The sequence below is a fragment of the Nansenia antarctica genome, assembly GCF_963989245.1.
Source record: "Nansenia antarctica genome assembly, chromosome: 7".
Taxonomy (NCBI): domain Eukaryota; kingdom Metazoa; phylum Chordata; class Actinopteri; order Argentiniformes; family Microstomatidae; genus Nansenia; species Nansenia antarctica.
In genome coordinates, this window is record NC_137677.1 from 43546959 (window position 1) to 43561341 (window position 14383).

Here is a 14383-nt window from a genome sequence, read left to right on the forward strand (position 1 = left end):
GACTGTTAACACCGGAACCCAGTTTTTGGCCTGTGTGCTGTCTTGTATGGTGTTGTCAATGGGCTGGCTCTCCGCCACTAACTCACCAAGCAGTCTGGATTCCTAGTTTACTCGAATGCAGCTACATAGATAGCTATAGTCAACCTACCATTAGTAACAAGTCTTTCCGTTGTCTCCATTTCAGGGAGATCCTCAAATCAAATCCTATCCAATCGAATCCTGTTGGTTTCACTGTCACATTGTTGCTATACGTTAGGCGATCAGTAATTCTTAGGGAAAAAGTGGTGGAACTTTATTTCACGGTGCACAACATTTCCTGGTATTTACTTAGAATTCACATGTTCAAATTGTATTAATCAGTAATAACCCAGGAATTACCTGTTTGTTTATTTGAATAAAATAATTAATAATTAATTAAATAACTATACCTCACATTAAAACATGCACCACAAGGCACCATTTGGCATTAGGTAGTTAACACCAACATGTTTTGTATTATTTAAAAGTTAATACCTGAAAGTACCCATTGTTATTATACTGTAATGACTAAGTAAATGCCAATGAAAACAGGACCATGAAATAAAGTGCCACAGTAAAAGTAGACTTTACTACTTCTCATAATTTGTATCATCCTGCCATCTGGCAGGACGACCATTGGCCTTTCATTATAACTATGTCATATCCCTCATTTGAAATATTGTCATATGTCATATCCCTCATTTGAAATTATGTCATATGTCATATCCCCCATTTGAAATTATGTCATATGTCATATCCCTCATTTGAAATTATGTCATATGTCATATGTCATATCCCCCATTTGAAATTATGTCATATGTCATATCCCCCATTTTAAATTATGTCATATGTCATATCCCTCATTTGAAATTATGTCATATATGTCATATCCCCCATTTGAAATGATGTCATATCCCCCATTTGAAATGATGTCATATGTCATATCCCTCATTTGAAATTATGTCATGTCATATCCCTCATTTGAAATTATGTCATATGTCATATCCCTCATTTGAAATGATGTCATATGTCATATCCCTCGTTTGAAATTATGTCATATGTCATATCCCCCATTTGAAATTATGTCATATGTCATATCCCCGATTTGAAATGATGTCATATGTCATATCCCCCATTTGAAATGATGTCATATGTCATATCCCCCATTTGAAATGATGTCATATGTCATATCCCCCAATTGAAAACGGTGCCGCAATACTTTTGTGGCTTTCTGATGCAATAATGTACAGAGCGTTGAATTTGTATATTCTCTATAGTGTATTTAATGTTTACCTTCCAAGTTGCAATACTACTGTAGCTGTGTGTTATGGAGGGGACTGAGAGATGGATGTATTTGTATCTTTAAAGTTTTAAACAAAGCAATCCACTCCAAAATGACAGACAGTCATTTTCAAGATTTTTGGATGTCTTCTTAACCCACAGTAAGTATTCAGTAGGAATCCTTGAAATGTTCCTTTTCGATAAAGTAATATTTTTTGATGACTTACTTAATCTTAATCTACCATGATTAAAAGATAAATCTAATTATATTATTTGAACTGAATATAGTTTATAAAGAAAACCTGACGAAAGGTTAATAAAAGTATGCTCAATGAAAGATGTCAGATCATATTGTCCTCTGTGTGACATGTACAGTATTTATTTTCAGATTATTTTTTATGATGCATTTGGTGCATAAATTAATTCTGATTTATTTGAAATATGTGATTGTTTATCATCTGTTTGTTTGTCAAAACATTTGTTTTGTTTTATTAAAAATCCCAAACAGTCCACTCTTTCATGTTATTGATGTGTTAACAGCTTAATCTTTCAACACTAGTTATTATGAATGGTTTTGAATGTTCTTCTAAAAATTCAACTCTAAATTGACATTTAATACATTTCAGATTTTACTCCAGTTACTCCTTTTCTCATGCAATCCTGTTTGGTACAACTTCTTTAGTACACATGATATCAGTTTGGTTTTGTCATAGATGGTACATAATATTCAAGATATGTGTGTGACGTGTCATGTGTGCATACAGTTAACATAATTACCAGACCAATTCACAGCATGTGTGAGTCTATTTTTTTATCATGCTGTTTCTAGATACTTAATGTGAACTCTAACTTTAGCAGTCACAGCAGCATACATCAGTAGCCTGATCCTACTCCTGAAATACAGAGGTACAAATGCTCTGATCCAGTAGACGAGGTTTGTAGCCCCAAACCCATTACCATCCCTTCACAGACTGCTTAATCCAGTCTTGGACCAAGACTCTTCCTCCCTCACAGTATGTGAAAGTAGTCAAAGGAAGGAAATTGGGAAAGTCTGAAACTGTGTTGATAGTATTCACTGCTATCCCTCCTTTGTTCCAAGATGGTTTTAAGCCACAGACACAACATGGACATTTCCCGGTATTATGTGTTCCATTGTGTCTGTTAAATTCTGTATTCTACATATATGTTTCCCATGAAGCGAAACACAAAGGATTATTTCTGGAAATACAGATGACGTCAGTTCAACGATCCACAGTGCAGCACTTTAGCTCTATGTATTAGACCTATTAGTCAAATACGTAACATTACTGTATGTCAAAAACGGGAACGTTTTGGAGGTGTGCTTGATGTAGCTTTGCAGTGTTTGCGTTTTTGGGATCATCGCAATGGTTCCATTGTGCCAGGCATGCTAAATGAAGTGCAGCTCAAGTATGCCGCATACTGTAGAACAAAGCCCTTTGAACCAATTACTTCTTCATCCAGCGGAAGGCTGTCTGGCTAATTGCAGAGCTCTTGTAATTGGCAAATTAGAACTATAAATATGAGATATGCTTGGGACTTTGTAGTCTCTTCCCATATAAACTGTATATAATGCCCAATCCCAAATCAACCCCTAGGCCTTACTGCTTATGCACTTGTAGGAATCTGAGAGGATTGTAGAGGTGGAAGATAGCAATAATTATGGTGACATTTCCATTAAGCTGGAGGTCATTAGAGGTAATTAGGTCCATTAGAGGTCAAGATGTAGTCAATACCATAAGTTATACCTTTCAAACCATCTCAGCTCGCCATAGTGCCTACAGCATAGGGGCTAGGCGTTGATTTGGGAGTCTGGCAAGAGACACGAGGGACTGTCCTTCTGCCCCGAGGAGGGAGATACAGTAATGAGAGGGAATGGAGCTGTTCATTCAGATGCTTTGGTTATTTAACTGTCTAGGGTGGTTTTATTTTTCCCAAGATAAAGAGATAATTGACAGCCATCTGGTCCACCGATGACCTTCTCTCCAGGAGGACTGGATGATAGATTTAAAGGAAAATGTTTGACTCCAAAAAGTAAATCCTGTTTATCTGAGATTAATTACTGCGGAAAAAACACTGAAACACTATCTTCTTCTCACATCTTGTATTGTTTTTGTATTTTTACCAGATATAGCAATTAAACAGTGAATGGGAGCAGACAGTATCAGTGTTGTGGTCATATGAGGGAACCTTAAACTGTATCTTGAAATACACACAGTGCCAACAGCAGTATGCCCGTGAAACACTACCCATGGCTACCCGTGCCCAGGGATGATACTTTATAAGAGTTGTGAATTCCTGTCAGGGACAGAGGGATTTGGTCTGCCAAATGACAGTAATATCTGCATAATCACATACTAGTAAGAGGCCACTTGAGGGTTCGTCTGTCTCTGGGTAGACGCTTGGTGTGATCTTATAATAGGGAATACTGTGTGCTCTTGTGCTCTAACATTCCTCTCTGTCATTCCTCTTTCAGAGAGAAAACATGTGCAATTTGAAATGCTGTTAACATTGTATCGTATCAGTTCCACGTTGTAGACATTGCGGGGTTGAGAGCTCAAATCCACCCACAATTATTATTGCTGCAAAAGAAGATTCATATTCTTTACATTATCAAGAAAACCCGCTATCTGAAAATGATACAATTGAGGGCCTTGGTCACTAGATTAATACACCCACTGGCTTTTCACACTGTTTGTTGAGAGAAGTAGAATATGTAGTCTAAAATGGCACAGTATCTTGCTGTGTCTCTGTTCCTCGTGGGAGTTATGCCTACAGTATACTCATATAGATACACATACAGATAAACATCCCTCTCTCTCTGGTCTCTGTGCCAACACACCTTCATTCCTTCTCTCAGACTGTGTTCACAAATATATGTTCTATACTGTAAAACACAAATACAGACATAAAATACAAATATAACAGAAATTTGTATTACATTTAATCTCTTTTGGCAACAAGACTGAATTTCCTTGGTAATAATTGAAATGATGTGTGTACTTTGGTTACATTTTACATTAAGTTGCCCTTAAATGTATTTAACTACATTGTAATAACTGTGATATCAACGTTGTACTTACATAGTAACTGCTACGAAAATACAATGTAATTACAGACTGGGCATATCAGTTATTACACAAGTGGTTATAAGAGTCTGCTCGATCAATGTCAAAACGTCCTCTCCCTGGAAATAGATAACAGTATAACTCCATTCAACGTGTTTAAAATGGTCAAAGGTGACGCCAAATATCTTTCATATTCCCCTTGTTTAATACAGCTGGGCTGTAATTACATAGCAGTTACATAGCAGTTTGTTAATAACTATGAAGCGCAAAATACAACCTTTCATAATGGCCCATTCTGAAATATGTGTACCTGGACGATTATAGCTCTTGTCCACCGATCATCCGTTTTCTGTTATTGCACATAATGTGACAGAGGCTGGTGAAAGATGTTCAGACTTTTATTTTGAAAAAACAGAAATACATTTCAACATTGTTGAAAATCACAACACTCACTGGTCAAGCCAAAATACTGCAATGCAATGGATTCGGTGAGTGATCCCCACTGCTACCTAGTTAACTATAACACTAGTTTACATTGTTTACATTGGGGTTCTTTTTTCAAGCACCAGTCTGACCTTGGGGCCAGTGGATGGTGGCCCCAAAACCATCAGTGGAGAGTAATATGTAGAGCATGCGCATCGACATGTTCCCCTCTTGTAGCGTTTCATTGACTGAGAGGGGCCAGCCCCATTCGACCCCACCACAGTAGAAAACAATAGCAGTGAACTAGCATCCGTCACAAAGACAGCCAGTTATGGACACATATTTTTTTTTTAATCAATCAAAGAAACACTGCAAATGTATTATGATGATGGATGAATGTCTAATTTCACGCAACAGTGCCATCTGTTGAATGACAGAATGCTGCTGGTAGTTACTGTGTAAGCACAATGTTGATTCCACAGTTATTATTATTAATGTACTACTATGTGAAGTGTTACCAGATTTCTCTCAACACATGATATGGCATCATAATACACTTATCAAAAAAAGATGAATGTATCATTAAACCTGTGACTGTGTTGCTCCTGGGCTTATCATCTGCTTGGCCAACCGCAAATCATTCTAAAGTCAAAAGGACCATTCTATAGAACTGCTTGTTAATGCAACACTATACTTCAGTGAACACATCTCTATTCGATCGGAAGGACTCCTGCGCTGCCTGGCTATAGTAGGCTATAGAGACTACTGCATCAGATTGTTTTAATTGGACTGGCAGAGACACCTAGTGGACTATATGGACCCATTCAATTCAACATAACAACAATATTGTGGCTAATCACACTCTGCTAGGTAGCACTGTTTAGGAGATACATATGAGAATTGGGAGTTTTAGAAATCATACAGATCTCTAGATTTCTAATTGAAATGACCATTGAACAGTCCCAGACTACCGTTAAAATATTGTGTGTAATATATGTTAATATATATGTTAAGATCACACATTCCTTTTTCATTTCAAAATAAGTGTATAAACCTCAATAAACCTAAAATAAAGTAATTATACATCTTAAATCTGTTTGCTGACACACTTGCTTGGTGAAAATATCTTGAAAACATATTTATGTAAATCAATGAAACACATTAAAGTTAATAACAACACAAATGTATTTATTGTAATTAAATCAAACACTTTTGTGAGGAGGTTGCCTCAAGGTAAAAGAACTGGGCCAGTAACCAGAAGGTAGTTGGGTTTAACCCCAGCGCCGCTGCCCATCTACAATGTCTACTACTGCTGATGTGCCCTTGAGCAAGACCCTGTGCTCTGACCTCTCCTGTATGTATGGGTTGATTGTGTGTGTGTGTCTCAGGTATATATTTAAAAGATCAATTTCAGATCCCATAACAAAGAAAATGGTTATGAATTAACTTACTTCATATTTTTCAGAAGTACAGATCTGAATTGCATTGTTTTGTTCATTCAAATTGTGTACGGATGTTTGTGAGTTTATTCTATGTGTATTGAGATTACACTGGAAACATTCTCTTAGCTAACACACACTTCAAAGCAAATTAAATATGTTAGTGTGTACAGTAGCTCCAATAATTTCCACCCCATTCATTTATATTTACATACTCCCTAAATAGTTCTTGATTGTTTGTAATGTTTCCAATAATTGTTTACAGACAGATTATTTCACTTATAATTCACTACATTTCCACTACAATTCCAGTGGGTCAGACGTTTGCATAAACTAAGTTGACTGTGCCTTTAAACAGCTTGAAAAAAAATCCAGAAAATGATGTCATGAGCTTCTGATGAGGATAATTGACATCATTTGAGTCAATTGGAGGTGTGGATGTATTTTAAGGCCTATGAATGAATGAATGAATGAATGAATGGTCTTTATTTTATTTTAATTTTATTTTTTTGTCATTGATATAGTACAGGTACCAAACAACGAAATTTGGGAGGGGGGGCTCCCCTGGTGCTAGGAAAAAAAAACTAAAAACAAGAAGGGAAAAGAGCTGGTTTACATAAATAAAGGCTATGTACACTATCCACTATACTATACTATACAAATAAAACACTGTGCTGTACTCTATGCTATGCTATACCTATTCTAACATTTCCTATTCTCTGAACCTTATGTACCCTAGGGTTGTCATATTGCACATAGTGTTATTGCACATTCATTTAAAGTGTCGCAGTTTGCAGGTTTGAAATGTACACAGTTGTGTTTCAGTATTACACTTGATTTCAATCTAGTAGCTGCCATCAATTTGTCTAGATTGTCCAGGGCCTAGAACCTAGGTCTTTGCTGTGTTCAGGGCCTGAATGGCCCTGGGGTAGAAGCTGAGCTTCAGTCTGTTTGTCCTTGCGAACATGGTCCTGAACCGCCTGTTCGAGGGCAGCCGAGCAAAGTGTTCGTACCCAGGGTGGGATGGGTCTCTGGAGATCTTGGAGGCCTTCCTGAGGCAGCGTGTGTTGTACAGCTCTTCCAGAGAGGGGAGGGGGGCGCCGGTGATCTTCTGGGCCGATCTCATGACTCTCTGTAGCGCATTCCTCTCTGCGGCTGTGCAGCTGGAGAACCAGATGCAGATGCAGTAGGTGAGGATGCTCTCCACTGCGCAGCGGTAGAAGGTCACCAGCATCTCCTGTCCGATGTGGTCTTTCCTGAGGACTCTCAGGAAGAAGAGCCGCTGTTGTGTCTTCTTGATGATGGCTGCTGTGTTGATCTTCCAGGACAGGTCATCCTGTATGTGCACCCCCAGGAATCGGAGGGTTGAGACTCTCTCCACGCTCCCTCCCTCGACGAGCAGGGACTGGACCTCAGATTTTTTCCTCCTGAAGTCCACGATGATTTCCTGGGTCTTTGACTGGTTCAGCAGCAGGTTGTTAACCTTGCACAGCTTGCTCAGCTGCTCTACCTCATCCCTGTACGCCGCCTCGTCCCCCCCCGAGATGCAGCCCACCACGGTGGTGTCGTCTGCAAACTTTACGATGGAGTTGCTGGGGTGTACGGGGGTGAAGTCGTAGGTGTAGAGGTTGTAGAGGATGGGGCTTAGCACGCAGCCCTGGGGGGACCCAGTGCTGAGTCTGAGGGCTGTGGAGGTGTGGGAGCCCACCCGCACCCTCTGGGGGCGGTCAGACAGGAAGTCCTTGATCCATGCACATATAGAGTGTGATAGTCCCAGGTCTAGTAGTTTGGTCACTAGCCTGTCTGGAAGGATGGTGTTGAAAGCAGAGCTGAAGTCCACAAAGAGCAGTCTCGCGTAGCTGTTTCCCCTCTCCAGGTGGGATAGAGTGGAGTGGAGAGTCGTCGCGATGGCGTCCTCTGTGGACCTGTGGGCTCTGTAGGCGAACTGGTATGGATCCAGGTTGGGCAGGAGGCGTGTGACTATGTGGGCCCGGACTAGTTTCTCGAAGCACTTCATGATGATTGGTGTGAGTGCCACCGGGCGGTAGTCGTTTAGGCAGCTCACCGTGCTTTTCTTCGGGACTGGGATGATAGTTGAGGTTTTCAGGCAGGGTGGGATGGTGGCCTGGGACAGGGACTGGTTGAAGATGTTGGTGAAAACCCCGGCCAGCTGGTCGGCGCAGTCCCTCAGCACCCGTCCCAGGACGCCATCCGGCCCTGAGGCTTTCCTGGGGTCCACCGCCTTCAGCACGCGTCTCACTTCATGCTCTGTGAGAGTGAGGCTGCTGAGAGCTGGAGAGAGTGGTGTTTGTGTTGTGGTTACCTCCGTTCGCCCCTCGTCGAACCGGGCGTAGAAGGAGTTCAGCTTTTCCGCCAGCAGGAGGTCGTCCTCCGCGTCTGTGAGCCTGTTGGCTCTGAAGTTTGTCATGTGCTGAACCCCCTGCCACACCCGCCTGGAGTCGTTGCTCAGGAAGCATTCCTCAATCTTCTCTCTGTGGTCTGCCTTGGCCTCCCGGATGCCGCGCTTTAGGTTAGCCCTGGTGGTGCCATCAAATTCAGTTTGAAGGCCCCTTTGCTTGACATCATGGGAAAATCAAAAGAAATCAGCCAAGACCTCAGAAAGAAATGTGTGGACCTTCATGTCTTGTTCATCCTTGGGAGCAATTTCCAAATTCCTGAAGGTACCACGTTCATCTGTACAAACAATAGTACGCAAGTATAAACACCATGGGACTACTCAGGCCTCATGGGGCTCAGGAGGGAGACACATTCTGTCTCTTAGAGATGAACATTCTTTGGTGCGAAAAGTGCACCCAGAACAACCCCAGAACAACAGCAAAGGACCTCGTAGAAACGCTGGAGGAAACAGGTACAAAAGTATAACACTATATCCACAGTAAAACAAGTCCATAACCTGACAAGCTGCTCAGTGAGGAAGAAGCCACTGCTCTAAAACCTCCATAAAAAAGCCAGACTAAGGATTGCAACTGCACATGGGGACAAAGATCTTACTTTTTGGAGAAATGTCCTCTGGTCTGATGAAACAAGAATGTAACTTTATTTACTTACTTAGGTCTTTAAGTTCCCTAGGGAACATAGGCCATTGATGAAACCCTTCCATCCTCTCCGGTCTTGTGCTCTCCGATCCAGTTGTTGTCATGACAGCCCTTTGGCTATAATGACCATGGTTATGTTTGGAGGAAAAAAGGGGAGGCTTGCAAGCTGAAGAACATCAACCCAACCGTGAAGCATGGGGTGGCAGCATCATGTTGCGGGGGTGCTTTGCTGCAGGAGGGACTGGTGCACTTCACAAAATAGATGGCATCATGAGGAAGGAAAATGCTGTGGATATATTGAAACATCTGAAGGCATCAGCCAGGAAGTTAAAGCTTGGTCGCAAATGGGTCTTCCAAATGGACAATGACCCAAGCATACTTCCAAAGTTCTGCAAAAATGGCTTAAGGACAACAAAGTCAAGTATTAGAGTGGCCATCACAAAGCCCTGACCTCAACCCTATAGATTAGAACATTTGTGGGCAGAACTGGAATAAAAGTGTGTGCAAGCAAGGAGGCCTCCAGACCTGACTCAGTTACACCAGTTCGGTCAGGAGGAATGGGCCAAAATTACACCAATTTATTGTGGGAAGCTTGTGTGAAGGGCTTATCTGAAACATTTGATCCAAGTGAAACAATTGAATGGAAACAATTGAGCCACATTTCACAACTGTTTCTCAACAAATTAACATTCCCGGATTTCACTTTGAATCAAATATGAATTGGAACTTTGACAATGTTTCCATACTGTATTTCATGAGTGGAAACAGCCTATTCACTCCCCTCCCCTCCCACTAAACGGAGCTCCATTGCAACTATTGTGCATTTGGGAGTGGCCTCTCTAGTCATAGTCCAACCCCCACAAAACAAACCATCTTTCTTACTGTCATTCAAAAAAAAAGATACGAGTCAGTGACTTGCAACTTTTTGAAAATAGACTCATAAGAGATGTATTGTCCTAGTTTATGTTCTTAGAGTAAATACCATGCATACACATGTCCTCTCCAACAGCCCGGGAGCATTCAGGAGTGGATGTCGGTGAGGGACAGTCTGAGGAATATCTGCGCTCCTTGGCTTCTCGACACAACATTACATTCGTATTATGAACCAGAATCCGGTTTCTTTCGTCTGAGGTAAGGGAATTATATCCTCCATTTGTTACAATGTATCGTTTTAATGTTAGCATGAATATCCATATGGCGGAGCGTCATTCAATCCCAGATATATAGGTCATTGTGTCTGCGCAGTGCCCCCTCCCTCCCTCCCCAGTACACCAGTTGTTGGGTAAAAAACCTCGTGTTACTAATGGAGTGAAACACAGCTGCATATGACTTAGATTTACACGGGTGGGCAAATGTGTAGATGTGTTATTCTATTTCATACACACATATCAAGAGTGTTTGTGTCTTTCGACATTTCGAAAAAATGGGACATTTTGAATTCGCCAAACAGGCCACAGAGGAGGGAGCTGGTAGATGCGTCGCTCCCAGGCTTTTGTCTCCAGTCTTGTGCCATAATGAATTCTACAAATTACTGTTCATTTCTACTCATGAGATGATTTGGGTTTTTAAAAAATGGTAATGAAAAGGTTTGAAAAGATGTACAATAGAAACGTTTCCGTTCTTCCCCACCAGCCATGTTACTGCGTTCCTTCTGCATCGTGGTTCGTCGTGTCATTGAACATCTCAGTAGTACTATTATCATCCTGGGATAGCATAGACAGGGCTCTCAAGTCTCACGCAAAACTTGAGAGCCCTGCATAGATATATCAATAACTGTATCTACATAATAACACATTTACATGTCGGAGTCATTCGTAAATAATCAAGTCGTCTGACACCCACACAGTGTGACACAGGCTGTGGCATTTTGGTGACAAAATATTCTGCTGCATTAGGTTAAAGTGAACCAATAGTTAACATGACATCTATTTCCCCATTGCTATAGTTTCCCAAGCAAGTTGGAAAGAGGACGAAATGCCCAAGGGTGGTCCAGTGGGTCATGGCTGCTGCATTGCAATTTTGCTAATGGTTTTCAAATGTTTTCTACTTTTGGCTAGCTACCGTGTCAAATATCTGCAATCCTTGGAAGATATGCTGAGAAACAGATTTGATGAGGATATGGTGAACTGCAGTGGTTATGTATACTGAAATACAACTGTGTACATTTCAAACCTGCAAACTGCGACACTTTAAATGAATGTGCAATAACACTATGTGCAATATGACAACCCTAGGGTACATAAGGTTCAGAGATAGGACATGTTAGGATATTTATAGCATAGCATATAGTACAGCACAGTGTTTTATTTGTATAGTATAGTAGTATAGTATAGTGGATAGTGTATAGCCTTTATTTATGTAAACCAGCTCTTTTCCCTTCTTGTTTTTAGTATTTTTTACCTAGCACCAGGGAAGCCCCCCCTCCTAAATTTCGTTGTATGGTACCTGTACTGTATTAATGACAATAAAGACCATTCATTCATTCATTCATTCATTCATTCATTCATTCAATTTGACCAGCAATAGCCTACAGCCCACATAAACCCCCTAATTGATTCAGAAAAAAAAGAAGCTTATTGCTTTGTTTCAGGCCAATACTGCACCTAGATTCAGTGCTTGATTTTGTTCTTACACAATGATTTATCTTCCCAAGTAGTAATGACCCATCTGGAATATGTCCATGCATTCTAAATGGGTAACTCCACTCCACATTTGTGAATGATTATTCAATAAGCTCATTGACATTGCCAGAGTAGATATACTTGAGTTATTGAGGTGGTTCAGAAATCATGTTCACATGATGAGTAGGCTAACCTTACCTGAGACCTGAGCCACTTGCATTAGCTCCCCCAGCTAATACCTACGCATTAGATTAGCCAACTGAAGCACTAGTGTGGCGTACAGGGGACCCGGGTTTGATCCCTGTTGGTCATGTTGGATGGGTTTCTGCTGAGGAAATGTTCTGGAGGTCGCATGTAGTCCATGTCCGCCTGACGAGCAACCTTGTCTTAGAGCTGCTCCTGAACACTTGCATCAGCTCCCTGAGTTAATGCCATTAGGTTTTAGCTTATGAATGAATGAATGGTCTTTATTGTCATTGATATAGTACAGGTACCATACAACGACATTTAGGAGGGGTGGCTCCCCTGGTGCTAGGGAAAAAAAACTAAAAACAAGAAGGGAAAAGAACTGGTTTACATAAATAAAGGCTATGTACACTATCCACTATACTATACTATACAAGTAAAACACTGTGCTGTACTCTATGCTATGCTATACCTATTCTAACATTTCCTATCTCTGAGCCTTATGTACCCGAGGGTTGTCATATTGCTTAGCGGGCTACGGCAGGGTTGTGGTGCACAGGAGAACGGTTTGGAACCCCATCCATCACACTTGACTAAAGTGAGTAAAATAACTTCTCCTTTTCATCTTCTTCTGACAGAACACCATGGGCCAAGAAGGAAACGTCTAGAAGAGGTACTTGAGATTCAGAGGAAGGTAAATCCTGTTGGTGTTTTATTGCCATTAAGAAACAGGATGTTTGAGTGTATGTGTATCCTTTCAAATCACATCAAACGTCTGTAAGCACCAAGATGTGATGCCGATAATGTTCTATTTGGCTGAAGACCTATCTTTGTTTAAGACCTTGTAATGATTATGTGCATCACCGCCGGTATTGCTATATAACCTACAGCACTTATTAATGTTACAGATTGCAGCGTGGAACGTGCCAGTATGGACGCAACAAACATATTGCCCATTCTGAAGAAGAGACTGGCTTTTCTCTCAGGTAATTTGTCCAAAACAGTCAAAGCTGTTTCTCTTTTGTGTTGCCAGAGATTGTTACCTTGGAATGCTCTACACTACGTTGGCAATTGCATCTTGGGCTAATTATCAAATTATGTTACTATCCAACAATAGTTACATTTTGAGGCTTGTCCACTAAATATTGCACCAGTGATCAGGTATTCTGTGCTAAGTTTAACAGTAGTTACACAGCACTTAATGTTGTTGGATTTACGAGCTTATGCAATAAACTTAGCACTCTGTGCTTAATGAACGACGACCATCCAGCAAAGGCAGGGTTCAGCTGTGAGTCTGATCTAGGAAGTGGCTGTAGAGTTGACTAAAAATTAACTCAAAAGTATGCAGGTTCATTTAGCGTCTCCTTGAACAAAGGAGAGTACTTTAGCTAGCCAAAGCATGGTTAGAAGGAACAGATGACGAGTGATGGGATCCTCTAAATGTGTACCCTAGTATAGTTGCTGTACTTTGTTGTGTTACAATAGTGGTGACTTTTGCTTTGAGAGTTATACACACCTGTCTCTTAAATCCCACATAGCCGACCCAATGCATACAGTTTTGACCACAAATACAGGACTCTTTGTAATTAGACTTTAGCGGGCATTTTGACGTTCATCAAGTCTTTGATATTACTATGTAGACTGATGGTTTGACTTTGGTTGGTTGAGTCTATAATGTCAGGCTATTCCACACTGTTGGGTACCGTTATGTGTAGGAATGTGTGAACAAGGACGGAAATTATTAGCGTGTACAAGGTCTGACGGGATCATTCGGGTTCCGATGAACAAAATACTAATTAGCTTAGGTCATATTGTGAAAATGTAATTTCTCAGGTCAACGCAGCCAATTAACCTCCTCAGTTAATTTACTTTGTCCTTATCCATAACACATTCCATTACATCCTTTTTTAGCAATACCGTTATTTGAGCATTTAGATATATTGCAGTGATGGACTCATCTCACAGCTGTGTGAGGGACCCTCCATGTACAGTGCTGTGAAAAGTACTTCCCAATTTCGTCTGTTTTTGCATGTTTGTCACTTGTGTTTCAGATCATCAAACCAATTTTAATATTACACAAAGATAACCTGAGTAAATAGAAAATGCAGTTTTTAAATGATCATTCCATTTATTGAAGTCAAAGAGTTATTTAAAACATACATCACTGATGTGAAAAAGTAATTGCCCCCTAAACCTAATAACTGGTTGGGCCACCCTTAGCGGCAACAACTGCAAGCAAACGTTTGCGACATCTGGTAATGAGTCTTTCACAT

The 14383-nt window shown here is 40.7% G+C and overlaps 1 protein-coding gene across 1 annotated transcript in view; it reads left to right on the top strand.

Moving 5' to 3' along the window:
- Positions 1–13041: 13041 nt before the first annotated feature.
- sestd1 (SEC14 and spectrin domains 1) overlaps positions 13042–14383 on the top strand; it is a gene marked incomplete at both ends in the record, with an annotated part of 31720 nt that continues 30378 nt past the window's right edge. The window contains one exon of the mRNA XM_080536775.1: positions 13042–13096. Within this exon, the coding sequence (XP_080392901.1) occupies positions 13042–13096 (55 nt within the window). The remainder of the gene's footprint in view (positions 13097–14383) is intronic.